We start from the raw sequence: 27299 nt of genomic DNA, 5'->3' as shown, positions 1-27299 counted from the left end.
CCCACAAAACAAGGTAAGTGGATGCACATTCACTTCAGGCTAGACTTCACCTGGCCTGAGCCTCAGTTGCTGCATCTGTAGAATGGGAATGTGATGGATAGAGAAAATGAGTGATGTGTGGAAAAACCTTTGGGGACAAGGGCAGTTCCCACGTGAGTGCAGGTGACACTGAGGGGCTTCTTACCTCCTAGGTTGCAGGCTGAGGGAGCTCCAGGGGGGCGGTTCCAGCCCAGCTCAGCTGCACTGCTGAGGGAAGGAGAAACCAGAAAACCCCAAATCAGCCAAATTCACACAATAGAGCACAATTTCATTTTACCTACAAAAGTAGCAATGAGAAGGTCAAGGAATCATTTCTCTTTAAATCTCATAAGCTCAGGGACCACCTGAAGCATCTGTGAAGGGAAGGAGTGAAGGGAAGGATGTCATAGCAACCTATAACCATCCCTTCTTTCATAAATGTGTCCAGAAAGGTAAGGCTAGAAGTGACAGAAGGTGTTACCATGACAACCCCTTTCCTAGACACACTCCATCCTGAGAGACAATCCTAAAATGTCCTGTACCTTGGTGGGCCTGGTTCCTAGGGTCACTGGAAGGGGGACTGCCCCCATTACCATAGTAACCAGAACTTGGCTTTGCTTGTTTCTTACCTCCCTGGGGATGGTCCAGGCCTTGTAACCATAGCAACTACTCCTCAGCAGAGCATCTCCTCTAAATAAAAACACCTGGTTGGTTTGGTCCGTAGACCCCCCCCCCCCCACTGATGGGAAAGGGGGAGATAGATGGTTACCATGGTAATGCCAACTGGGTGGCTGGGCGGAGGGGTTGGGAAAGAGATGTTTCCCTCAGCAGTGTCCTTGGGGCTGGGGTCCTTTCTACCTGAGTGCTAGGTGAGGTTGCCATAGTAACCAATGAGGGTAGGGGTATAAGGACCACCAGGGACTTGGGATACCTTAGCAACCTCTTCCCGGTGCAGGGCCAGGACAGGTTTGGAGCTCCATAACCACAAAGGTGGAGGGGAGGGGAGGCTAAGGGTGTTCCCGACTGGGAAGAGTTACCATGGCAACCGACCTGGGCCAGGAATCAGGATGGGGCCATTGCTGAAACCACCGTTGGTGGTCGCTCTGTCTCTGAAAGAGTGACAGTGATTGTCGAGGAGAATGGTGTTTGGGTCTGGAGAGTACTAGAGTCTTTCTTTGGGGTGAAGCGTGAGGAGAGGGGCAGAAAGCGGCCCCTCCTTAAGTCCCGCGCTTCCCAAAGGCAACCCTCGCGCCGGGCCTGGGTCGCATTTGCCCTCCTTCGGGCGCGCGCCCCGCCCCGCCCCTTCCCCCCGTCCCGCCCCGCCCCGCCCCTTCCCCCCGTCCCGCCCCGCCCCTTCCCCCCGTCCCGCCCCGCCCCTTCCCCCCCGTCCCGCCCCTTCCCCCCCGTCCCCCCACGCGCGCGCCTTCGGGGTCGACCCGGGTGGGCGAGGCGCGCGTCCGACTTCGTTCCCGTCACCGGCCCCGCCGGCCCCCACCAAGCGCGCGCGCGACTGTTGGCGCGGCCGCGCAGGCGCGCGAGGCACAGCGGGCGCGCGGGCCGGCCCCGGGGCCTCCATGATGGAGGAGCGAGCGGCCGCCGCGGTCGCCGCCGCCGCCTCCTCCTGCCGCCCGCTCGGCGCCGGCGCGGGCCCCGGCCCGACGGGGGTGGCCCCGGTTTCTGCCCCCGCCCCCGGGCCCGGCCCGGCTGCTAAGGGAGGCGGCGGCGGTGGAGGGAGCCCCGGCCCCACGACGGGACCGGAGCCCCTGAGCCTGCCCGGGATCCTACACTTTATCCAGCACGAGTGGGCGCGCTTCGAAGCGGAGAAGGCCCGCTGGGAGGCCGAGCGCGCCGAGTTGCAGGTGAGAACCGCCCCGGGACCCCCGACCCCCCGCCCGGCCCGGCCCGGCCCGGCCTCACCCGCCACCGCCGCCGCCGCCATCTTGGAGCAATGGCCGCCGGGACGGCCGGGGGGGCGGGAGGGGACCGCGACCGGCCCCGAGACGGAGTGAGGGGCCGTCCGAGGGGGGTCCTAAGGGCACCCGGGCGGCTGGAGGCGGGAGGGGGGCCCAGGGCCGGGAGGGCCCGACCGCGGCCGCCGAGAGAAGGGGCGCAGGGGAGCAGAACCGGCTGGAAGTGGGAGTGGGAGTGAACGGACCGGCAGAACGGTTCCTGAGAGAGTCGCCTCGGGGCCCCGAGGGGACCCCAAGAGAACTCAGCAAAGGGTGATGAGAGGGGATGGAGGAGTCTTGTATGCGAGTGAGCAGAAAGCTCCAAGGGTGCCGAGGGACTCCCACTCCGTCCCCGACCAGGTGCGCGTTGGAGGTGGAGCCCGCTGGGCCCCGGGTGGGAGAGAGGGGCGTCGGGGGAACTTGGGATCCGTTGGGGGCGAGAGCGGGTCGGGGCGGGTAACCCGGGTGAGTCGGAAGAGGAAGTCAGGGAGCTCGGGACGGGTGCGTTTCGGAGCGTTTGGACAGGAGGGACTGAAAGGCGGCTGTGTTGAGGACTCGGGGGATGAGAGCAAGGTGTCGGGGGGTCCTCGATGAAGATGTGTGCCCTCCCCTCTGAGGAGGAAACTTTGGGGAGCCCTGGCAGGTGTGGCTTCGGAGGGCAGGGGAGGGGGTCCCTGGGTCGGAAGCACGGACGGGGCCAGGACGTGCCTCAAGAACCTGTGTTGGAAGAGCCTGAGAGCCGAAACTCTTTGGGGGTGTGGAGGAGTGGGGACTCCCGCCCTGAGATGGGAAGTGTGTAGGAAGTCGGATGGAGAACCCCGAACTGGAGTGGGGGAGGGTCAAACATGTCCAGCTGTGGAGATGGGAGGCGGGATGGAGAATGTGAGGAGCAATCCGGGGGACCTGAGGGATGGCAGGGGGAGCATTTTGTAGAGCAGGAAGGCAGCCACAGGAAGCATCTCAGAAGGATCCTGGGGGGAGGTGTTTGTGGAAGTTTCTGGGAAAGGACCCTATGGTTTGTGGAGTAGCTTGGGGGAAGGATGTGCCCTCGGATGGTGACTGGAAGAGGCTGAGGCTGGACTGGGTTTTGTGACCTTGAGAAGTGTGGGTCGATTGGCAGTGTCATGAGGAGCCTGGGTGTCAGAGTTGTGAGGATTTGAAGGGTCTCTGGGCTGGGGCCTTATTAGCAGAAGTCAGTACCTGCTTCTAGCAGCTCGTCTTTCCCCTTCCGATTTGCTGTTTCCTATCTAGTTGAGGTGGGAACCCAAGTAAATAGCGGATTAGAATTTTGTCCTTAGGGTGAATAAAGAGAGCATCCCACAATTCTCCCACCCCAGTAGGGATCTTAGCTGTGTGGTGGCTGAGGCTTGGGGTTGGGGTGGGAGAGAAATCCTTATGTAAGTATCCCTTGCTTTGGTGTCCCATCTCTACTTCCAGAACTCTTTCCCAGGGTACATCTTGTTAGATCTTCTCAGTACCCCATTATGGAGGCAGGGCCAATGGCATTGCCCTCACTTAGCAATCATGATAGCAGCTGCTGTTTGTTGAGCACATATTATGTGCCAGGCACTGTATTAGGCACTTCAGATACATGGTATCATTTAATCCTTGCAACATTCTGGGAAGGTAAGTGATATTATTCCCCCTCCACCACCACCCCCTTTTTTTAAAAATAATCAGAAGAGGAAATGGAGGCTTTGAGAAGGTCAGTGATTTATCTAGGGTCACAGCCTGTGGGTGGCAGGGGTGGTCTGTGGGCTTTCAAGCCCATGTATTATTACCTCTCTGACGCCCAGGACAGATGAGAAGCCTGTTCCAAGGAAACCCAGTGGCCTCCCCAGGATCATCCAGCGCTCGTAACAGACCAGTGTACCCTACAGCACTCACCACCCCGCTTCCTCATCTTCGAGACAAACAAGAGAAAAGATGTGTCTGTTCCCGCACTTAGTGGTCCTTCTTGGCGTTTGAGAGGAAGTTGTGGATAGCACCCAGTTAGGCTCTTCTTTGTCTAGGCTCCAGCATCTCTTCCTTTGTACTTTTATTTTGTTTTGTTCTGTTACATTAGTAAAAATTCAAAGATCTCAGAAGCGTCTGCGTGTATAGATGTGTGCACACACACACACACGCTAGTGTAAAGGGAAAGTCCCCCCCCCCAACTGCTATTGCTATGAAAGTAATTCACGTCTATGTGTGTAATATATGAGATCATACTACATGCATCATTCGGTGACTTTTTTTTTCTGCATACTTATGTGTCTTTGTGTTCCTTTCATATCAGCAGAGAGAGATCTTATTATTTTTGAAAACTCCATTCCACTGGTGTCTGTACCGCAGCTCATTTAGTTTGAGCCCTCTTGCTGAACTTTTAGGTTGTTTCCCGTTTCTGCCCGTTGGAAGTGGCTGCAGTGAATGTCCCTGGGTTCCCCGTGAGTATACAGCAGAATAGATGGGTGGAATGGTAGAATAGATGTGTTTATAAAGGGGTGATTAGTTGTGCCAAGTCGCCCCACGTTTACACTCCCAGCAGCAGCACCCCTTTTTATACACTTCTACTCGAGCCCTTATCACTTAGGGAGGTGTGACTTCTCCCGTGAGACCCTTTAAGGCCTGGACTGCGTCAGATTTTTCTGATAAACTCTGAATACCTTTTCTCCAAGTAGCTGCGTGCAGCTGCTCCTGGCACAGGACCCACGTGCAGTCAGCGTGTGGGGAGCGGCAGAAAAGGCAGCCTCTCGTGAGGTCCTGCCAGGAGGCGCCCGAAGGTGGGAGCAGGGAGGTGGCATCGACGTGGTCTGATAATAAGCAGGACTTTGCCAGGTAGGGGGATTCCCAGAAGGAGGTGATGCGGTTTCTGCCCTTCAGAAACTTCCAGGCTAATAGAGAAGGCTGGTTTGTGCAGGAGGTTACAGAGAACTGTACACACTGACGCAGTTGAGTCTTTGATTGCGTGGCTTTGCCCACGGTCTCTGGTACTTCTGCAAAGGGGAGTGAGCTCTTTGAGGACAAGAGGGACCTTGGGGGCGGGGCCTGAACTGGACATTCATGTAGGAGCAGCTGGTGGAGAAGGTATGGAGCTGGCCCGTCTCCACTGCCAGCCTCACAAGGGGCTCTGGGGGATCCATGGGGACTCAACCCTGCCAGGAGCCCCCAGACCCTGGGGAGGACGAGTGGAGTGCAGGAGATGCAGGGCCAGATGGGACTGAGTGGGGACGGGGAGCGGGCTGGGACAGAAAGGTTGGGGTGCAGAGAGTCATCAGCGGCCCCCGGGAGGACTGAGATGCTCAGGCCCCTCCGGAAGCTTTTTCCATGCCGCCTGGGTGGAGAGGGAACAGCCGGAGGAGAGGCGGCGGCCCTGTCTCCGAGTGGCAGTGGGTGGACGTGGTGGGTAGAAAACTTCCAGATCCCAGCCTTACCTGCCAACAGATCAGGCAGCCGCGGCTGCTGGTGTTTGCGGGGTGGGAGGGACTGGCCACCAGCACTTCTCCTCTCTGTGGTATTCCGCCAACTCGGGACACTTCAGCCACATGTTTCTGGTTCTCTTTTTTCCCTTCTTTGCCAGAGGAACTGGGAAGAGGACCACAGAGCAAAGTGAGATTTTTTTTTTGCACCGCACGGCATGCAGAATCTTAGTTCCCCGATCGATCAGGGATCAAACCCGTGTCCCATGCAGTGGAAGCGCAGAGTCCTAACCATTGGACTGCCAGGGAAGTCCCCCAGAGTGAGATTCTTGCATCATCATTAGGAGAAGGGAAATCAGGGCTTGCTGTGGGGCAAGGGGGTGCGGGAGGCTGAGCAGGTGTGAGGTCTGAGTGTGATTCTGGACCCTGCTTTCTGCCCCTCGACTCCACTTTCTTCCCCCACAGGTGAGGGTCACCTCCTTAATACCTTAAATCCACTCATTGCCCCCCTGCCTGATCCTAGTCTGGGCCCCCGTCATTTCTCCCTAGGATTCCTGGGATCGCCTCCTTCTGTGACTGGTCTCTTGGCCTTTAGCTTTGCCCTCCCCTTGCCCCCTGCAGCTATCATTTCTCCACTTTATAGCTTGTGGAATTACCTTTGTAAGATGCAAATCTGATTATATCTCTTCTCTGCTTGAAAAACCCTTCCATAGCTTCCCCTGTGCTCTTAGGATGAATTTCAGACTTGCTCACATGGTCTGCGATCCTTTGTCGGGCTTGCAAGCTTCTCTGATTTTCCTCACTAACCCTTTTACACATTCGGATGCAGCCACACTGGCCTTTATAGAGTTCCTTAAGCCCACCGTGCCACCCTTGTCTCTGGCCTCGGCCAGCTGCACGCTCCAGCCCCTGGCCGACTGCTAATCAGCCTTCAGGTCTTAGCTGAACTGTCACTTCTTCACTCCAGAAGTGGGTTGGGTGTCCCTCCCCTAACCTCTGCTCCCTCCCTGGGGTCCTAATCATGTCCTGTGTTAGTTGTGGCTGCTCTTGTCTGTCGCCTGAGCCAGACTGAGGGCTCTGCGGGGACAGGAGGCACTCGTCTTCTCCGTTCCTTCGCCAGCACCTCACATAGAACCTGGCCCGTCACAGGCGGTCACCAGTGTCAGATACTGAACGCGTGTGGGCTCAGCAGGCCACGCAGGCACTGGGAAACAGAAGCTCATGGACGGAAGCCCAGAAGGGTGAGGGCACAGGCAGGCCGTGACCCCAGACTTGTATTTGCTGATCGACCTTTTCCTCTCCACCACTCCCCCACCTTCTAACAACTCATGGACAGAGTAGACCTCAGGGTGACTGAGAAGGTACACAAAGGACAGAAATTCAAACTTCTGAGACGTTGATCATGTATGAGTCCGCCTGTCTGGCCTTAGGTGTTTATATACGTATATGCTGATTAAAGTGTAGAAAAAAAAAGTATTGGGGGGAGTCCCTTTCTCTCAATGGATAGATGAGGTTTCTTTTCCATAGCGTACCTGTGACGTGTATTTATTTGTTTGTTGTTTTTCCCACATCCTCTTTTAAAATATAAACCTCATGTTGTTCAGTGCTGTATCCTCTGTCCACAACTGTATCTGATACATAGTTGGGACTCAATAAATATTTGTGGAGTGAATAAATGAATGAATGATACTTTTGTCATACATTAGTATACATATATGCCTTTTTATTTTTTCAGAAGGAAGCCTACCATTGCAATTATGCCTGTGGGGTAAATTCCTTAGAAGTGGAACTGCTAGGGCAAAAGGAATGTGCATTTAACATGTTTGTGGATATAGCCAGATTGCCCTCCCGGAAGGGTTTGTCAATTTATGGCGCCACCAGAGGTGTCTGAGTGTGCCTGTTTCCCTGGCCCCCCGGCCCTAGCCAGTGCTTGGCAATACTTAGCACACATTTGGTTCTATGCTAACCTGCGGGAGAGACCTGGTCCCTGGAGCAGGACAAGGGTGATAGGAGGCCTGTGGGCACAGGGCTGTGCTGTGCTCCAAGTGCTGGGGGCAGATAGGTCAGGGCCCTTTGAGCCCCAAGGCGAGGAAGAGGCGTGTTCGTGGGCGTCTGAGAGGCCGCCAGCAACGGACAGTCCTTGAGCGCGAGGCTTTGGGAATGTTCACCGCCTGGAAAAGGTGTCTGGGGCGACTGGGGGCTTCTGGGGGAGTTGTTGAAGTTCTTCAGTAAGCATTTGGTGTGTGAGGATTGACTCCAGGAAGGCGCAGCTGCCTGTGGGGCAGGAGGGCTGTAAGCCACAGACAGCTCTGCTCGATGGGCCTCAGGTCTCAGAGGGATCCTAGCTCTCTTAAAGAACTGGGCCCATTTCAAGACTCTAGAAGAACGGACAGGGAGAATAAAAATAATAAGAGGTAGGAGCTGGCATTTGTTAGCCTTTCTTCTGTGCCAGGCTTTGGACTGAGAAGAACTTAACACGTGAGGGGAAACGGAGGCTCAGAGAGGGCCAATGACCTGCCTAAGATCATGCAGCGAGTAAGTGGCCGAGCCAAGCCTGGAGCAGAGGAGCCTTGGGGAGAAGCCAGGGAGGAGCCCTGCGCTCAGGGCTTTGGCACTGGGCTTCCGGAGCCTGGTCAGGGGCCAAGATCCTGCCTCAAAGGCCGTTGGCCCAGTGTCTCCAAAAGACCTGTTGACAGACCAGAGCAGACGGGGGCAGCCCATGCCAGCAGACAGTGTGAAGTGGTTGGCAGGGGCCCTGGGTCGTGGCTGTGGCACGTCTCCCTCACCCTGGGCAGACTCCAGTGGAAAGGTTGGTCCCCACTGTGGGGGTCGGGTGGGGAAGCTTTTGCGCTGCAGCGGGAGCTAAGCCGAGCCGCCCACTCTTATCCCTAAACGCCAGAAGTAGCTTCCCACGCCTCTCAGAGACAGATGCTCTGGTAGGAGTAGTGGCACGCCACCTCCACCAGCAGCCTTAGGGACAGCACCTGCCTGGGGTGGGGTGGAGGCACCCAGGGCTGTTAATACCTCCCTGGCCCACCTCCCCAGAGGTGGGGACCAAGTTAGGCCCAGGCTGTCCCTATTTAATTTCAGGGGTTAAGGGCTTCTCTTTAGTTGTTTCATTGCGGGTGACATGGAGACAGATCCAGCCACCCTTTCACCGCTCCGTGGAACCCTGGCTCAGGGTCTTCACGCCTGAAGAAGTGGCTGCTGTGTGTCGCTGTGGGGGCAGGGCTGGAGCTGATTGTCCCTGAGTGAGTGAGGGACACATGTCAGTGAGCCTGAGCCCTGCTGTCTTCCTGTCTCCTTCTCTCCCCCCCGCAGGCTCAGGTGGCCTTCCTCCAGGGAGAAAGGAAGGGGCAAGAGAATCTCAAGACAGACCTGGTGCGGCGGATCAAGATGTTAGAATATGCACTGAAGCAGGAAAGGTGAGCCCTGCTGTCCCCCGTCCTGCCTTCAGGGATCAAGCCTTTGGGATCAAGCGTTCTCTTCCCCGTCACCCAGTCCTGCATGGTTCCAGGAGAGGGGGACAGAACAGGAAATAGTGGGTGGGACTCGGGGTAAACAACTGATAACAGTATTCATAATGGTGGTGGCGCACTGCGTGCCAAACACCATGTATTCATTGTCTCATTTATCCCTTCCAGTGGCCTAATGGGTACAGGTGAGGCTTCCGGAGGGTGAGGACTTCTTCAAGGACTCTGGAGCTGGGATAGCAACCCAGTTTGCCTGACTCCAAAGAGTGGGCTCTTCACAGTGCCATCCGTGATGCCCCCTCCGCCTGGGCTGCTTCCTAATCGGGCAGCTCAGCTTCAGAGGGAGGAGAGCTGATTAGAGAGAACCTGGGATTTGGGATTCCTGAGGTGGGGGCTGGCCCCATCTACTCTTCCGTGTCTCTCACTGGTTAATCGCTTGATCTTTTAGGGCCAAATATCATAAATTGAAATTCGGGACAGACCTGAACCAAGGGGAGAAGAAACCAGAACTGTCGGAACAAGGTACCCACCCCCGATCCTCCCCTCTTGCCCCCTCCCAACAAAACCGATTGTGACAGAGGAAAGCTGAGATGGGCCACGTCTCTCTCACCGTGCTCCACAGAAAGCAGGCTTGGCTGGGATAGGGAGGGGTTGGGTCTCACTCTCAGTGTCCCTCCCCCGTAGGCTGCTCTGCCAGGTCCTGTGCTGGGCGCTCGGGGGAGTGGGGGCACGGGGTGAAGAAGGCTGGGAGTGCTGCCTGCTGTCCCTGTGTGAGATAGACAGACACACAAGGCCCGACAGTCTCCGCTCCTGGAAGGAGGCATCAGTTCATCATCAGGGAAGTAGGGAAGGCCCTCCAGGTAGAGGGAAGAGTGTACTGGGGCACGGAGACGTGAAGGAGCGTGGTGTGTTCACGGGGTCAGGGCCTTCGAGGCCAGGCTGACAGTGATCGTTCTTCATGTCAGACTCCTCTGACCAGAGTGTGAGTTCCACCAGGGCAGGAGGTTTTGTCCACTGATGTAGTCCAGGCACCTAGCCAGGCACATAGTGGATGCCCGATAAATATTCGATGAATAAAACAAACAGGTTGTCTCATTTAATCCTCACAACAATCCCAAGAGGTAGGTGCTGAGATTATTTACTTCGTTTCTCAGAAGAGGAAACTGAGGCTCAGGTAAACTAACCTGCTCAAGGCCACACAGCCGGGAAGCGGCAGAGCCAGGCTGGGACGCGGTTGAGTCTGCCCGTTCGCTCAGAACTGAGCCCATTTCCCATATGGGAAAATAACATAAGTAGAGTCTGAGGGTAGTCTGGGAATGGTTGGGGAAGTGACCCAGAGACTAGAGAGGAGGAGCACAGGGGCTGAGGGAGGCTTCAGACGCTTTCAGGAAGGGGCTCCCCAGTGACCGGTTTGGGTGTGAGGGTGAGGACGGTGGAGGAGGTGATGGGTGCGTGGTGGTGCCCTGACCAAGACAGCCCGCCTCCCTTCTCTCCACCCTCCAGTCTCCAATGGCCCGCTGGAGTCGGTCACCCTGGAGAACAGCCCGCTGGTGTGGAAAGAGGGGCGGCAGCTTCTCCGACAGTGAGTGTGTGGAGGGCGGGGTGGGGGCTGGGGGGGCGAGGAGGCATGTTTGGCTTGAGAGATGAGCCCGAAGACTCCACAGTCCTTCCTATCCCCACTGGGGACCCTGAGCTATCAGGATCCCTGCTGGCCACAGCTGAGACGGCCTGTCACCCTGTTGGGGAGAGCAAGGGGAGACTCCCTGCAGGGGGCAGGTGTGGGGGGATCCCCACTCTTGGAAAGCGACCCCAAGTGCCTCTGTGCCTTTTTTCCCCAGGGATAATGTTAAATTGTTTTTTATTAAAGAGATGTGTGTGTTTTAGAAAACTTGGGAAACAGGGAAACAGAAAGAAAAGAATAAAAATCACTCATAATTCCACCACCCAAGGAATTTCATGCCCCTGTAAACATTTTGGCACATATGCTTTCTCTTCCGTGGATATGTATTTGTGCCTGTGTGTGTGTGTGTGTGTCTGTGTGTCTGTGTGTCTGTGTGTGTGTGTTTTATAAAAGTCGGGGCTCCCCCTTCGCAGTGTTTCATAATGCATTGCTTTTGCTAAGTGTTGTGAACATTTTCCCACATAAATTAGTTATGTTGCATCATTTCAAGACTTGTATAGTAGTCTGTCACGTGGATAATCATAACTTCCTATGGCCAATCTCTTGTGTATTTCGTTGAAGGTGTTTTTTCAGTAGACAGTGTGACAAACACCAGGAAGTTATTTGTCCATATCCTTGATTTCCTTAAGCTGAATATCTGGGAGTGCAATTGCTAGCTTAAAGGGTATGCAAACAGTGACAACAGAAAGATCATCACAGGCGACGCTTGCCAGGTACCTGTTACGAGCCTGACACCGTGCTAAACGCTTTGCACACAAGGATTCCTCACATAAACCCCCATGTGGTGTAACTGCTAGCATTCCCCTCGTTTTCACAGATGAAAAAACCGAGGGGCAGAGAGGGTATCTGTTTATGGAAGGTCACAGCTAATCAGCAGAGGGTCTGAGGTGTGATCTCGGGCAGCCTGTCCCCAGAGCCCAACTCCTTCCACACCACACTTTCCTGCCCCTCCACTGGTGGGGAGGGGAAGCGTTGGACACACACAGGTACCCGAGGTGAGATAGCAGGCCAGACAGCAGGCCAAGGCAGGCGCTGTCTGATGTTCCCAAAGGGGCAGGGTCAGGCTCAACAGAAGAGGCTCTGGAGGCGCCTCCTGAGGACCAGCATGGGACTCTTTGTCTCCAGTCTTTTGAAACCACAGATACTGATAGTTGATTTTTTTCCCGTTTTTCAGCTTTTAGACCAGTCCCAGCTGGCTTCAGTTTTTGTAATTGCAGAAGTAATAAATGCTCATTCGTAGAAGTGAGTAGAGTAAATGCCAGAAGTTCCTATTAATATCCCCAATCTCGCTCTCCAGAGGTCACTGCTCTTAAGTTTAGTGTGTTTCTCTCTAGGCCTAGCGAGGGGCGTGATACAAATGTGTGTTTGTGTGTGGTCTATACTTATATGCACATTCTTTTTTTCCCACAAACACTTGCATTGTAAGGAACACCTAACTTACAGTTTTTGTTCCACTGTTCATCATGGCCCTCTTTCCTTGGCACTCTGCTCCGTTTATCTTGTGCGTAGTGTCCCAGCAGTCATTTGCTTCCACAGTCCTCAGCAGCGGACGTGTAGTTTGGCCCCTGCGTTTTGGCTCACCCGTATGTGCAGTGTCTCCGCAAGCATCTGTGACAGCACTGTGCCCGTGTAGGAAGGCTTCCACTGGAAATAGTCTCAAAGGGGAAACGGCGGGGTCAGGGGTATGCTTCTTTGAAATTTTGATGTATAGTCTGAAGTTGCTCCTCCAAAAAGCCTGGCCCAATTTGCATCGGCCCCCCGCAGCGTATGAAGAAGCCACAAGGCCCCTGACCCGCCCTGGTTCTGCCTCCCCGCAGGTACCTGGAAGAGGTGGGCTACACCGACACCATCCTGGACATGCGGTCCAAGCGCGTGCGCTCTTTACTGGGCCGCTCGTTGGAGCTCAACGGGGCCGTGGAGCCCAGCGAAGGCGGCCCCAGGGCCACACCGGGCCCCGGGGGACTCAGCGGCGGCGGGGAGTCGCTGCTGGTGAAACAGATCGAGGAGCAGATCAAGAGGTGAGCCCCTGGGTCTGGCGGGCGCACCCCTGTGTGCTTTCTCCGTCCTGAGGAAGTCAGCCGTGCTCTGGGGGCCGCTTCCTTCCTGGAGTGTATCGTGGGCTCCTCTGTCCCTTCCTTGTGGGGTGTCCAGGTTCTGTCTTGGGTTCCCCTGGGTTCCCCTCCCCTGGCGTTGCCTTGGTGCTGGTGTGCACCACAGCTCCCGCTGGCCCGGCCCCCCCTGAGGCTCAGGGCTGTGTGCTCCCCAGGAAACACTGAGCCCCGGCTGAAGGCAGACCCCGGGCCACACGCCAGGACCAGGGGGTGAGGGGGGCACGGCATGTGGTCTCCGCCCCCAGGGAGCTCTCATTTTTTCATTCTCTCATCAGTAATTGTAATTTGTCAAAATAAATAACTTAATGGGTGGTGACGTGAGTTGCTATATAAAACGCAGTGAGAAAGAATGATGGGAGAAGTAGTACTGCTTCGGATGGGGTGACATTTGGGCAGAGAACTGCATAGAGTGGAGGCTAAGCCACCCAAGCAGCTGGAAGGAGAATGTTCTAGGCGGAGGGAACAGCAAGTGTAGAGGTTCCGGGACGGGAAGGGCCTGGAGCGTTCGGGAGCGGGCAGAGAGGCCGGTGTGTCTGCAGTGGCGTGAGCACATGGGGGCTGTGGTCTGCGGTGCACTGAAATCTCGGGGGTCAGATCACACGGGCCCTCACGGGCCACGAGAAGGAGCTTGGAGTCTGGGGTTGGGAAGCCAGTGGTTTCGAGCAGGGGTGTGACATCATCTGATATACTTGGTCTGCTTGGAGAAGGAGAGGCTGACGGAGGGTCGGGGTGGGAGCCGGGAGGCCAGGTAGGAGACTGCTGCAGACGTCCAGGTAAGAAATGATGGACATTAGCAGTGGAGGGGTGAGAAGGGGGCCGCTTCTCAGTGGGTTTTTAGGGTGAGCCGACACTATTTAAAGGACTGCCTGTGGGGGGAGAGGAAAAGAAACTAGGGGTGACTGAAGGGTGTGGTCTGAGCAGCTGGGAGCAGCGCTGACCCAGATACAGGAGACGAAGGGTTGGGGGGCTTCACGGGGGCCGTTGAGGACGAGTGGAGTTTGCGGTGCCTGTCTGGCCCCCAGCGGGAGGGGTGGGGGCGCTTGATTCCTAAATGCACCTCCAGTTCACTAGCACACGGGCGGGTTGGGAAGCCACGGGACGCGGCAGTCGCTGAGGCAGAGGGTGTCGATGGTGCCGAGAGGAGGTCCGAGGACCGAGCCCTGGGGCGGTCCAGCAGAGGAGGCCAGGCCGAGGCAGCTGGCGAGCGGGAGGAGAGCCTGGGCGCAGCGTCCCGGCGGAGTGGCAGCCGTCCACCCGGGCAGTTGACAAGAACTCTCTGGGACATCAGCCCAGTGGCAGAAAAGGAGGATGTTGGCATTTATCTGAACGTCAAGTTCTACCCTCCTTTCTGCCCTGGAGTCAGGTTTGGAAAATAACCTCCTTCGCTAAAACTTGTCATCCCGATGGAGCCGTTAAACAGCGGGCCCGGGGTGGACAGGGGAGTCTGTCAGTGGGGAGAGTGCCGGCGTGAGGGGCCCGAGTGGTCGTGGAGTGACCATGGAGTGACCGGGTCCTCTTTCTTGCTGGGTTTGTCCCCGCCACTCGCCTGCTCTGTGCTCGTGGTTTGAGCGGGCCGTGGGAATGGGGGCTGCTGAGTCAGTGGCGCTTTGCTGTCCAGCTCTCCTTCTGGCTCAGCATGTGCCAGGGCCGTGCCGTCAGGGTTGGGGGCTAGTCTGGAACTCAGGGAGGGTCAGAGCTCAGTGAGGGGTTGGGCCTGGTCTGTGGTCCCAGTGAGGGTTCCAGCTGGGGTGTGTCAGGCAGAGGCTGGGCTTGAAGCCCTGCGTGTGGTCAGAGTCAAGGTTCCTCTGGGGTCTGGGTGGGCTCGGCACTCCTGAGAGCCGGGTCCAGGCTCTGGCCCCCGAGCCTCGGCGCTCTCCCATCTGAGCTTTGTCGCCTGGCAGGACTAATGCCCCCTCTGCCCCCCTGTCGTGGGCAGGAATGCGGCCGGCAAAGACGGCAAAGAGCGCTTGGGTGGCTCGGTGCTGGAGCAGATTCCCTTCCTGCAGAACTGCGAGGACGAGGACAGCGACGAGGACGATGAGCTGGACAGCGTGCAGCCCAAGAAGCAGCGCGTGAAGGTGAGCGCGTGAGCTCAGGGGGCGCCCTCCCCCTTGCTGCAAGCGGACCCCTGCTGTGTGCAGAGCAGAGTGCCTCTGTGCGTGCTCTGGGGCTGCCTCTAAGGACTGGTCTGTGTCCTGATCCTGTCCCTTCCCTGGGTCCCCATCTCCTGTCCCGCCGTGCCATTGCCTCAGGTACCTTGGGAGGCGCCTAGGTCTTTTCTATCAGGGCCGGCCCCTTCTCCACCTGCACCCCCGTCATTCTCTCCATCCTCCCTCCTTGGGCTCAGATGTTCCCGAGAGGCCTTTCCTGAATCTCCAGGTTAGGCCAGCTCTGAGATGCCCTCTCACAGTGTGCTCTCCTTCCGGCCAGCCTGACCACAGTCGGACTTAGAATTGTTTTGGTGTGACTCTGCCACTTGTCTCCTGCAGTAGATTGTGAGCTCCACGAGGCAGGGACTGTGCGAGTCTTTTACTGTTCCCTCCCCAGCACCCTGAGGGAATGTGGCCGGGCCCAGGGCTCAGCCTGGAGCCAGGTCGGGGGACTCCAGGGGGGACTTCATAGGATGTGCGTGTCCAGTCTGCTGTTGGTGGCAGGACCCAGGCCCAGGGACACTGCCCGCAAGGTAGAGCCCACATCTCCTCAGCTTGGCCTGGAGATACGGCTCCCACCGCATTTCCCCCCACTCCTTAATTGCCAGAGCCCCGTGCTCCCGCCATCCTGATGGTGCCGTCCTTACGAGAGGCCGGGTCTCATCTGTCCAGTAAACGACCATGTGGGCCTCCATGGGCCCAGCTCTGTGCTGGCAGTGAGGACATGGAGACACCGAGGTCCGGTTCGGTCCCGGCGTGGAGGAGCTTGGGGCCAGTGCGGGCTTCTAGGTAGTCACAGGCAGAGCGACGTGCCACAGTGGATGCAGGGACACGTGCCCGGGAAGGGGAGCCTGTGGGAGACGGCCTCAGGGGCTTTCCTTGACCCGGCCTTCCCACCCGAACTCCAGCCCTCCCTCCTCAGACTCACCTCAGACACGCCCCTACTCCAGAAAGCCTTGTCTGACTCGCCCTTGCTCCCCTTCCCCCCACAGGGTCAGGAGGCTCCTGTGGGCTCCCCTGTCCTGACCGGGACCATTCTGGGTCCTCCCTGTCTGGTGTCAGGTCTGTCCTGGCCTCAGCTCTGTGTCCAGTGTCCCCGGCGTGGCTCGGCGCAGGGTCCCGCGCAGGTCAGGCGCTCAGTGAACGCACTGAGGGGCATGGAATGCACAGAGCCGGCACACTGGCACTGGGGTTGCAGGAAAAGCAGGGTGTCACTGAGTCCGGGGTCTCTAAGCTTCTCGCCTGGTCCAGAACACCTGGTCCCTTCTGCCCCCTGTTGGGATTTTCACTCCTTTTGCAGGTCTCCCCTCAGCCTCCTCTGGGAAACCTTCCCACTCCTCTCCGCTCCTCCCATCAGAAATGATCGCGTACTCCCTTCGGCCTTTGCGTCAGTCACCGCATCTGTCCCACATGCCCTGTCAGGTGGCTCGTTATGTAGGGGTCCCATGCTTCCCCAAGCCCTCTGTCTCCACACGCAGACCTTCAGTGACCAGACCCTGATTCAGAAGACCTGCCCGTGACTCCCAGAGTGGCCGTGGCCTGGCTCTGTGACTGTGGGCACGTGATTCTCTTTGTCTTGGCTTCAGTCTCAGGGGCTAATAGTCCCTGTCTCTGGGTTGTTGAGGAATTAATTAAAATGAGTTCATGTGTACAAAGCCCTTGGCTGCACGGTGGCTGCCAGGCCAGGTGCTCGGCGGCAGCAGTATTAGCAGTGCTTGGCAGGGGCCTGGCACTAACAGTCCCAGGCAGTGATGGCAGGACGTAACCGCAGAGGGCCCCTCTCGTGGACTGAGCCCTGCCATTACCTCTCTGGGCAGGCTATCTGAACCTTGACCCTGGGTCTTCTCCCAGGAAGGAAGAGGAAGGCACTCACGTCCCATCCCCCTCCTCCCACACAGGCCAGAGGCTGGCCCTCCATGATGCCTGAGCCTGAGCATAGCTGCTCCAAATTCCTACCCTCCAGACCCAGCTCAGGATGCTGAGCCTCTGGGAGGAGGGGCATCAGCCATGCCCTCGAGGAATTCACAGTCTGACTGAGGCTGGGCCCAGGCAGGGAACACTAAGGAGGGAGAAGCCTTCCTGGAAGAGGTGGTGTTTGGAACCAGTGGTCTCCGAAGCACTTAAAGCAGAACTCGGATTCAAAACTGTATTTGAAAATTCTGAAACTCCCTTAAGCCATTTAAGTGCAGCCTTTGAAGTGCCAAGTACACAGCTCCCGGATGGCACTTTATGTAAAACACAGTGATGCTTACGCCACAAGAGGGTAAAGAATCATATGCAAGATGTCACTTCATGAGGCTGCATCTCAAAGGTGTCCGTGTGGGGAAACACAGGTGTGATGCTGCTCCCAAATTCACAAGACTGGGATTTGGTCCAAGCTTGTGAATTGAGGAAAACAGGATGATTTGGTTCTTGCTCCTGGTTAAGACCGACTGTGGGAAATAGCAAACTCAGTATTCACTCGCCCAGCATTCTGTTTCTCAAAATGGAGGAATTGGGGTGTTTTCTCTCATTCTAAAAGTAGCTCCTGCTTGTTATGTAAGAAAACAAAAATTCAGCCAGTGTAGAAAGTTATAAGGAAGACTTGGAGAACCTCAGGTAATCTCACCCCCCAGAGCCGTCTTAGTGTATAAGGAACAGCTTGGACCTGGTGACCTGGGCAAGGGGCTTCACTCTGCTCAGTCTCAGTTTTCCTTATCTGTAATATGGGGATAATAATTACAATAATGGTAATTATTCATGGGGTTGTGAAATCATATATGTGAAGCTTACTCAGTGCACTGAATAACCCAGAGAGGCTGGCACAGTAAGTGTTCATTATTATTACTGTTGTACTCATGGATCTGTTCTCACTTTGATTGAGCGCCTCCTTCCACTCACACCCGTAGACACACATACATCTTCCCTCGCCCCCGAAACAGGCTGTCATATTATCCGACATTTTTTCATGAGAAGTACTGTGCTGGGGGGCGGGGCATGGGGGAGCAGGAACAGCCTGAGTGAAAGCCAGGAGGAGGGCCCTGTGCGGGGATCACTGCTGGAGGCAGCAGGAGCGCAAGGGGTCTCCAGAGCCAGGCTGGGGGAGCAGCTCCTCCAGTGAGGAGCAGCCCTGAACGCTCCCAGCAGGGGGAGCATGGCATCAAAGTGTGGGGCTGGGGAGGACCCTGCGGGCCGAGGCCAGGAGCCTTGGTTTCTCTGTTCCTGGAGACTGGGTGGGCTTGCGCCCATGCAAGAGCCCCTGACCCCTGGTTGTCTCCACGCCCCAGCTGCCATCCAAGGCCCTGGTTCCTGAAATGGAGGACGAAGACGAGGAGGACGACTCAGAGGATGCCATCAACGAATTTGATTTCCTGGGCTCAGGAGAGGACGGAGAGGGCTCTCCAGACCCCCGGCGATGCGCCGGAGAGGGGACCCACCATGAACTGGGTGAGTTGGGGGTTTTCTGGCCCACCTTCCTCACTGCAGGCACACACAGCCGCCTGCAGCTGCTTCCTGCCCCAGGGTCTCCACCGGACGGATACACTTCCTGAGAGGAGGGTGGCCAAGGAGAGCGGGAGGCCTGCACCACGATGGCCAGGCCTTCACTCCTTCCCTGGAAAACCCCTGTGGGGACACAGGCAGGCCCGGCTCTTCCTGAGGCAGGGCCTCCAGCCCTCCACTCGAGCAGCCAGTTGTTGGCGACCTTGGAGGGGGCGGGGTGGACAGGATGCGGAGCCAGAGTGGGGGAGGCAGACGGGGCAGAGCCGCCGCGTCCTGTCCTGTGACTCCAAGCTGCGAGGCCCTCGGGGTCATGGAGGATGGCTGGGGACTGAGGCCCCGGCAAGGGCGGCCCACAGAGGGTCCCATCTCAGTCTGTCTTCTCTGCCTGTCCGCCATCCGCACCCGGAGCCCAGGGCTTCCCGGCCTCCCCACAGCTGCAGGAGAGCTCTCGGAGGTGGGGAAGGCATCGCCTGCACGTGGCTGAGTGAACCAGTCAGTGACTCCTGCCCGGTGCCTTGTCCCTGCAGAAAGCCGGCGGGTCAAACTCCAGGGAATTCTGGCCGACCTTCGGGATGTGGATGGGCTGCCACCCAAAGTGACCGGCCCACCTCCCGGCACACCCCAGCCCCGGCCCCACGAAGGTAAGAGGCCCCTCCACCCTGGCCCAGTCCTGAGGGGCCCGCGGCAGAGGGAGGCTGCAGAGCTAAGCCCAGGGCTTCTGTGTCCTCAGGGTCGAGGCCCAGCCTCTAGTCTGCAGCCTCCCTGTCCCAAAAGTTCGTCTGTCTGTCTCTGTCTCCCTCTCTTTTTGTCTGTCCTGCCCTGTCTGTCTGTCTCTCCCTGTCTCTTTCTTTCCAGCTGTGATTCTTGATCTTGTTCTCTCCCTGTTTCTCTTTCTCACTCCTTACCTCTCTCTCTGCCTCTCTCTGTCTTTCTCTCTTTCTCCCTGCCCCTCTCTGCGCTCTCCCTCCCCTCCCCCTACCAGGTTCCTTTGGCTTCTCCTCAGACGTTTTCATCATGGACACTATCGGGGGCGGGGAGGTGAGCCTGGGGGACTTGGCAGATCTCACCGTCACCAACGACAACGACCTCAGCTGTGATGTAAGTTCTCAGGGTGCCCACCCCCTACAGGCCCCCATCAGGCGTCGGCGCAGTGCCGGGACTGGCTGAGCTCTGACCGTGTGCCCGGCCTGTGCCCAGCCCCTCACACATGAGGACGATGTGAGATCATTCGCCAGCTCACTGTTTCACAGAGGGTGCCGACACAGACAGGCGGTGGGACTTGGCTGGGGTCGCCGAGGTGCCTGGCCTAAAAGGCTCTGGCGCCTGTGTTTTAATCATGCTGCCAGGCTCCTTCTCCCGGCGATGCTCCCTCCCACCCTGGGCTTCCATGCACCTCAAGTCCAGGACCCACCGCAGGCAGGAGGCAAGGGTGAAGGGGGTGCTGAGTCAAAATACAGCATCAGAGGAAGGGGGCTTTGGGCTGGCGGCAGTTCGGGTAAGAAAGTCTGTGCAGGAGGTGAGAATTGAGCTGACTTTGGAAGGGAAGGTGACTTTAAGCCACAAAACAAAAAATCAGGCCGATCTGATATGTTGGGCTGGAATGAAGGGAGACCTTAGGGCCAGTGTCCTGAGATCCGTGGCCGGGCCTCTGGCTATCTGGGCATCTCTGAAACCGGCACGTGTGGGCATGTTCCTGTAGCAGGACATTTACCACAGCTTCTAGCAAGATTTCAAGTGATCCCAGCAAGGGTAGGACACTGCTGTGGGGTGTTGGGAAGTGAGACTGGAGCGGAGGGTTTGAGCAGGGAGCACGCTGCAGAGCGCCTCTGCTCTCCCCGAGGTGAGACCCACCCCCACGGGGCAGCGTGCATGGGAGGGGGTAGACCCTCCGGCCTAAACCTCTGTGGCAGAAGTGGTGACCTTGGGGGACAGAGCCCAGATGAAGGGGTTCATCAGGGGTACACCTCATCTTGGGGCAGAGCACTGAGGCTTGACTGACAATCTGCTCGTCTCCTTTCCCGAACGGCCCTCCCCAGGTACCCCACCTGGAGGGTGACACCATCGTCCGCCAGGACCTGTGGAGTGTCTCTGGGACTCTCCCTCAGAGGCCTATTGATTCAGCTTCCCAGTCTCTCCCCACTGTGTGCTTGTCCCCATCTCCACTCCGCAGCATCTGGTCTGCCTCACCTCTCCCTGGGAGACTTCCCTCAGGACCTCTTCACCTCCCTCTCTACAGGCACTCTTGTCTTCCCCAGTCGAGCCCCCCCACGGGGCGGCCGGAAGAAGCTGTGTCATTTCCTTGCTCTAAACCCTTCTGTGGCGCCCCTGTCGCTTGGGATGAGCTGCACATTCCTGAGTGCGGGCCACTATTGTGGCTCTGGCCAGCCCTCCTGCCTCATCTCCTGCCGCTCTCTCCCTTGCTTTCTGCATCCCAGGCCTCCTCTCAGGCTCAGGATCCGCCCTTGCTGCCTCTGCCTCAGGGACTTTGCCCATGCAGTTTCCATCCTCTGTCCCCTCCCCTTATCTGGTTACGTCCTGATGGCTTGTCAGTTCCTCAGGAAAGCCTTGTTGACCCCCCACAGAGGAGGACAGGCTGCCCCACACCTCCTCTCAGTGCATTTGTAACTCGTGGCACTGCTCGCAGGTCATAATCCTCTGCGCTGTGGAGACGATCTGATTGTCTCCCCCAGGCTCCCTCTGCATGGTGAGATCCCCAGGGTTTGGGCTCACCTTTGCCTCCCCAGAAGCCAGCCCAGTCCCTGCACACTGCAGGCACTTGCTGAGTGAGGGAGGGGACACTGCGGGCAAGGAGGAAGTGGGAGAGGGCCGGGCTGGAGGCCAGTCTGTGAGGTGCCCCGTGTGGGGCTGGGAGTTGGTGTCTGCAGGACAGCTGGGATGCACGAGCAGACACTGAGGCAGCTCCCCCACCCCAGCTGTCTGACAGCAAGGATGCCTTTAAGAAGACCTGGAACCCCAAATTCACCCTCCGCTCCCACTATGACGGCATCCGCTCCCTGGCTTTCCATCACAGCCAGTCGGCTTTGCTCACTGCTTCCGAGGACGGCACGCTCAAGCTCTGGAACCTGCAGAAGGCGGTCACAGCCAAGAAGTGAGAGCAGCAGCCCCAGGGTGGGGGGCTGGGGAGGGCATCTGGGCGCAGGGGACAGGGTGATGAGGGGCTCGCAGCGACATCCAGCTCCTCTGTCTCCCCCCAGGAATGCCGCGCTAGACGTGGAACCTATCCATGCCTTCCGGGCTCACAGGTAGGGAAGTGCCCCCAAAGGCTGCCTGCCCCTTGGCCCACTCACTGCCATCCTGGGGGCTGAGGCAGGGTGGCAGGAGGGCTCTGAGTCCCTGTGACCCTCTGCACACACCCCACCTCGCTCCTGGCACTCTGCAGACTTTCAGTGCCCCCGTAGCTGGTTCTCAGCACAGCCTTCGGAGGAGGAAACAGACGCGGGGAGTGGGACAGGCACCTTGCCTGGATGGCACCACCAGAGGTCCAGACGCTGGATTCCTTTTTGCCAGCCTTGAAAAATGCTAGTGGAGCACTTCAGGGTCCCGTGGGGGAGGGGGAGCCTGGAGTTTTTCGTCTCCCCGCTTCACCCAACTTGGTATCCTCCAGGGGCCCCGTGTTGGCAGTGACCATGGGCAGCCACAGTGAATACTGTTACAGCGGTGGGGCAGATGCCCGCATCCATAGCTGGAAGATTCCAGACCTCAACATGGACCCGTACGACGGTTACGGTGAGGACAGCTCCCTCCCCTGCCTTCCTTTCCCCCACCCACCTGCCACCGGGGCCTCTTGGTTCCCGCAGCCCCCAGGCTTCACACTGGGTACTGGGGGTGGGCGTGCCAAGGGCTCCCGGTCTGGTGAAGCACGGGCCAAGGCGATTCAGCACGTGCCCAAGGGTGGGACAAGGCGAGGCAGCAGGGGGGCGGTGGGGGAGCGTGTCGCAGAGGAGCTGATTGGGGTTGAGCTTTGGGGCCGGGGACCAGCCCGGGCGAAGGTGTGGTGGGCCTTGGCAGCTCTCCGCTCAGCTCTGCCCGCGTCTGCATGGTCAGGCGGAGGGAGCCGGCAGGGAGCAGGTAGAGTAGGTGAGACGGAGACTGTAGCTGGGCCAGGCTGTAGGGAGTTTGGCTGTATCCTTGGGCCACCTTTCAGATTAAGTGGAGAAGTGACCAGACTGTCACATCTGTTCAGTGTCCGTGTGCCTGCCCTCTGATGCCTCTTCTGATAACCCTTTTGATCACACACATGGCTCCATACTACAGGCTGTCATGGCAGAGTTTAGAGGTCTGTGTTTCCTCTCAGAGAATGTATACTGTTTTCTGAAGAATAGTCTCACCCTTTCAAAGGTCAAGGGTCAGTCCCAGGCAGTATCTGCTCTAGACCAAGCAAGTTGTCACACGTTGGGTGTCAGCAGGACCCAGCCAGAGCACCCTGTGTGGACTCGAGTGACCAGGGAGGCAATGGTGGGAATGACCAGAGGGCTTTGGAGAGACCGGGCAAGGCCGTGCTCTTGGGCAGAAAAGACCACAGGGACCGAGGGTGGGGCTGACCCACAGGGGCCAGGCTGCAAAGGGTCCCAGGGCCACAGAGCCACCCTTGTCCCTCGTCCCCTTAACTAAGTCCTAAAAGGTGTGTCTCGAGCAGCGGCTTTGTGCCAGGCACTATCCCGGGCCTCCGGGGACGGCAGGGAACAAGGAAATCCCTACCTTCTGGAGCTCCCACTCTGGGGCACCTTCAGAGCCCTAAAACCTTCACAGAACAGCTAGTGGTCAGAGCAGGAGCAGCTCTGAGGGCGTGAGGATTCGGGTACGAAGCCAGGCGAAAGGGCAGCTCGAGCTCAGTGCCTGCGTCTCGGCAGAACTGGTGCTCTGGGGCTGTCCCGGCTGGGGCCGGGGCTGGCGGCCCTGACGCAGCCCTTCTCTCCCTCCGGCGGGTCCAGACCCGAGCGTGTTGAGCCACGTCCTGGAGGGCCACGGGGACGCAGTGTGGGGCCTGGCCTTCAGTCCCACCTCCCAGCGCCTGGCCTCCTGCTCTGCTGACGGCACCGTCCGCATCTGGGACCCCAGCGGCAGCAGCCCAACCTGCCTCTGTACCTTCCCCACAGCCAGCGGTGAGTGGGGGGGACATGGGGTCGTGCGGGACCCTGACAGGTGGCACAGGAGTCGTACAGAGCCGGAGGCCCCCAGAGGATGGGCACCTCCTGTGCCCCCCCTGCACCCCCTGCACCCCCCGCACCCAGGGAGGAGCGGGGCTGTTAGGCAGCCTTCTCTCCCCTCCGCCTTCAGATCACGGGACCCCCACCTCAGTAGCCTTCACCAGCACCGAGCCTGCCCACATTGTGGCCTCCTTCCGCTCTGGCGACACCGTCCTGTACGACCTGGAGGCTGGCAGTGCCGTCCTCACACTGGACTCCCGGGGGAACAGCAGTAAGGGAGGGCCCCAGTTTCTCCTGTGGCTTTGGTGACCTGCTGCCCAGTCAGCGGAAGGTGGCTGCCCTGCCCCCTTGGGGGTTCTGAGAGGGACGGAGATCAGGTCCCGGTCACTGCCATTGTGGACGGCACAGGGTGCTCGGGAGGGCTGACTGGAGAGGCATCACGAGGGACTCGCGCGTGGGCCACTTGGCGGCGCAGAAGGACCGTCTTCGTGTTTGTCACGCCTCCTGCTCGCCCCAGGGCCACGCAGTGCCCACCGCACGGGTGAAGCACTGGGCCCGGGAGGGAGTGGCCGGAGTGCCCAGCCCTGCTTGATGTCTAAGCAGAGGACGGGCATGGGATGGTGGTTCTCCTCTTTTCTTTGTCCCGGTCTCCCTGATTCCCTCCCACCCTTGACCTCTTCCCCTCTCCCTCCTTTTCCTGTCAGGCCCAACCCAGATCAACCAGGTGGTGAGTCATCCAAGCCAGCCCCTCACCATCACCGCCCATGACGACAGAGGCATCCGCTTCCTGGACAACCGGACAGGTGAGGCCCAACCTTCCTGGCCGCCCCTTCACGTGTGCTCACGGGGAGCAGGGGTTAACCGGGCTCAGATGGCAGACCTCCTGGTGTCCACGTTGAAGGCTCAGTGTCCCTTCTAGCCCCTTCACCTTCCCAGGCAAGGCGCAGCGTGGAAAGTAACCTGCTGCCCACCCTCTCTCCCTTCAGGGAAATCCGTGCACTCCATGGTTGCCCACCTGGATGCGGTCACCTGCCTAGCCGTGGACCCCAATGGCGTATTCCTGATGTCAGGAAGTAAGTCGGGAGCCTCCTGGCTCCTAAGGAGTGAGGGCGTGTGCCTTTCCCGGCAGGCTGGGGAGAGGAAGAGGAAGAGAGCCAGGCTCTGGTCCCGAGGGAGTACTCCGGGGGCTCCCTGAGGGGGGGGAGCTGGTGGGAGTGCTGTCCGAGCAGGGGCCTGGAGCCCCTCCGTGGCTGGAATGGCAGTGGTCACGAGGGTGGGGACAGCAAAGCACTGTGCCCCGGAGCCCACTGTAGGCCCTCTCCCGCATCATCTCATTGGATTTGAATGAGGTTGGTACTGTTATTCCCACTGCACGGATGTGGTGACTGGGGCTAGAGAAGTCACTTCACTTGGTCACAGCCCACTGGGTTGCAGGAATTGAAGTTCAGGTTTATCTGACTCTCAGTCCCCACGAGAAATTTTAGCATTTGGTGCACCTGCTGTCTGTGGATAAAGGCACTGAGCCCCAGTGAGTGTGGGGCTGCGCCTCAACGGGATGGGCTGGGACTTGGGCAGATGGAGAAGGGGCTGAAGCTCCCCAGGGGGGGAAGGGTGTGCGCTGGCGGCCACGGAGGCCTGACCAGACCGAGCCTGCCCCGGGGTGTCAGCGAGCGAGTGCACACACAGGCGTGAGCAGTGGCAGTGGAGGGCGGGGGTGGCCCAGGACGGTGCTACAGCTGTCTCCAGGGAGGACGCCGGTTGAGGGAACAGTCAGTGAGACCAGGCCCAGGCAAAAATTCAGTACAGGGCCCAGGTCCCCCCACCGCAGCCCACCGGATCCCGGTAACGCCTAAGTCCGGCGGTCTCCCCGCAGTGGCTCATGGCCCCAAGGCCCGGCGCAGTCTACTCCCCCCCACCCCCCGCCTGCCTGCTCAGGCTGTCAGTCTTCAGGGCCTGCCCCTGGCTGTCCCCGCTGCCGGGAAGGTTCTTCCCCCCTGCCCTACCCCCTGGGCCACACGGTCCTCACACTGACTGACTTGTGCTCACAGCACTTGTGACCACCTGGCCTCGTTTATCCTGTTCTCTTGTTAACTGTCTCTCGCACACTGGGACGCAGCACCACAGGGGCGGGGAGATTTGCCTGTTTTGTTCACCACGCCCCCGAGTGCAGGACACAGTAGGTGCTCAGTGAACACTCGGTGCCTAGATGGCTGGATGATAGGCTGGTCAGAAGGGCAGTCCTTCACACTGGGCATCTGGAGGCAACTGGGCAGAGGAGCGAGCCCCACCCAACTCCCAGGCCTTCGGACGAGGCCAGGTTCGGGGGGCGGGTCTGGGCAAGGAGGCGGGGGGACCCGGAGCTGCTGGGTGACGGCCCCTCCTGCTCCCACATCTGCACAGGCCACGACTGCTCCCTGCGTCTGTGGAGCCTGGACAATAAGACATGCGTTCAGGAGATCACGGCCCACCGCAAGAAGCACGAGGAGGCCATCCATGCTGTCGCCTGCCACCCCAGCAAGGCCCTCATCGCCAGCGCGGGCGCCGATGCCCTGGCCAAGGTCTTCGTATGATGCCCACCTGGCCCCGCCCAGGCCGCCACGCTGGCTGGGGAGCGGGGCTGGGCAGGTGGGACTGAGGTGAGGGGCCAGATGGGAGGTAGGCTTGGCTTGGGAGGGCAGAAGCCCCCTGCATCCTCACTCCCAATGGGGCCCTCACAAACACCCCTTCGCTTGGCATTTCTAGAGGGTGCCAAGACCCGAAATCCTAGTAGGGATGCCCTGTGAGAATTGCCAAGGTAGCCCCTGGGCATTCAGAGGAGGGGCTGGGGCCTAGAGGGGCTGGAGCTGCCTGGCCTCTTGCACCCTGGAGGTCATGGTCCATTCTCCCCTCCCTTCTGTCCCCCATAGGTGACTCCCAGCCTTGGTCTGGAGGCCCCAAGGCCTGGCTTCTTCCTGCCTGCCTTGGAGCCTGGTGGTGCTAACTGGCCCTTTCCCCAGGAGGCCCTCCCCTCGACCCGTCCTTCCCCGGGCATCCCACCAGGGCATGGCCTCCTTCAGGAATCGCCCTCCAGGATGGTCTCTGGGAATTTTCTCTTCACCCTGACACCCACTCCAGGTCTCTGAGCTGCCTTCTCAGGGGCCGTACAGCCAGGGCTGGGTGTCCTTAGGGATTAGCTTTTCCAAGACGCCAGAAGGTGCCAGGTTCTCTCTTTGAACCCCTGACCCCTCCTTTCCACCTCCCTGGACCCGGGTGGGAGCTGTGCCGGGAGGAGCCCCCGATGCCCTTGCTCTGGGTCTCCCGGGGCCCTGGAGCCAGCTGCAGGCTGGGCTGTCCTCCAGGGAGGTGCGGGCCTGGCCCACCCCGGGAGCGCGCCCAGTAAACCCCCTCCCCTCCAGTTCCCTCAGCACAGCTTTCCAGACACTACCCAACGCCGCCAGGGCCAGTAACTGCCTGGGGAGCTGGTGATGCCCTCGGGGGAGGTGCCCGCCCCTACCTCCCCCCAACACTCCTCCACGGGCAGCCCCCCCAAACCCCCGTGGGGTCACCCATGGGGAGAGATGGCCTTCTCTTGCCCCTCCGTGGCACATGGAGGGTGGAGTGGGGTCCCCGGGTCCCCCATAACTCCCTGTATATCTGTATAAATAAATGGGATTTTAATGGAGCCCCACCCCCACCCATGTTGTTATCACTGTGTGATAGTCGTCCGTCTCCTCTCCTGACCCTCCACTCTCTTCCTCTATTTATTTCACTCTCGTTTTTGGGTTCCACCCTGTGCCCTCGGGCCCCCTTCCAGGTTCCTGTTTATAAGCCCCATCCCCTCTGCCCTGGACTTGCCTGTGAACCTTGTCTCAATAAACCCTTTGGAGTAAGA

The 27299-nt window shown here is 58.8% G+C and overlaps 2 protein-coding genes across 9 annotated transcripts in view; one reads left to right on the top strand and one right to left on the bottom strand.

The window, feature by feature from the left end:
• The window catches only part of FKRP (fukutin related protein), an 8607-nt gene extending 6633 nt beyond the window's left edge, over positions 1–1974 (bottom strand). For 2 of the 7 annotated variants that reach the window (XM_061173518.1, XM_061173515.1), the window contains exons 1-2: positions 648–1289; positions 185–246 (exon numbers count right to left, since the gene is read on the bottom strand). The gene's annotated coding sequence lies outside the window, so the exon portion shown is untranslated. Of the gene's footprint in view, positions 1–184; positions 247–647; positions 1290–1935 lie in introns of those variants that run through there. The other 5 variants (XM_061173519.1, XM_061173516.1, XM_061173520.1 and 2 more) reach the window with 5 other exon arrangements.
• STRN4 (striatin 4) lies at positions 1593–27299 on the top strand. Of its 2 annotated transcripts, none has more exons than XM_061173514.1 (18): positions 1593–1877; positions 8687–8790; positions 9287–9360; positions 10342–10420; positions 12337–12537; positions 14567–14708; positions 18047–18206; positions 18788–18901; positions 19264–19358; positions 21194–21369; positions 21476–21523; positions 21886–22007; positions 23213–23383; positions 23559–23699; positions 24133–24231; positions 24415–24501; positions 25829–26064; positions 26335–27299. In XM_061173514.1, the coding sequence occupies exons 1-17, from the start codon at positions 1593–1595 to the stop codon at positions 25996–25998; spliced, it is 2268 nt and encodes a 755-aa protein (XP_061029497.1). In that variant the 3' UTR covers positions 25999–26064; positions 26335–27299. The 2 variants fall into 2 exon arrangements, with proteins under 2 accessions (XP_061029497.1, XP_061029496.1); XM_061173513.1 differs by having other exon boundaries at positions 19243–19358.

This window comes from Eubalaena glacialis, chromosome 18, assembly GCF_028564815.1.
Source record: "Eubalaena glacialis isolate mEubGla1 chromosome 18, mEubGla1.1.hap2.+ XY, whole genome shotgun sequence".
NCBI classification, from domain to species: domain Eukaryota; kingdom Metazoa; phylum Chordata; class Mammalia; order Artiodactyla; family Balaenidae; genus Eubalaena; species Eubalaena glacialis.
The sequence above is the reverse complement of the archived record's forward strand: the minus strand, read 5'-3'. Positions and strand labels throughout refer to the sequence as shown.

Coding starts and splice junctions, on each gene's coding strand:
- STRN4 (XM_061173513.1), top strand. CDS start 1,593: ATGATGGAGGAGCGAGCGGCCGCCGCGGTCGCCGCCGCCGCCTCCTCC. Junction 10,421..12,336: donor GGGCGGCAGCTTCTCCGACA/GTGAGTGTGTGG, acceptor GCCTCCCCGCAG/GTACCTGGAAGAGGTGGGCT. Junction 18,902..19,242: donor CCAGCCCCGGCCCCACGAAG/GTAAGAGGCCCC, acceptor TCCCCCTACCAG/GTTCCTTTGGCTTCTCCTCA.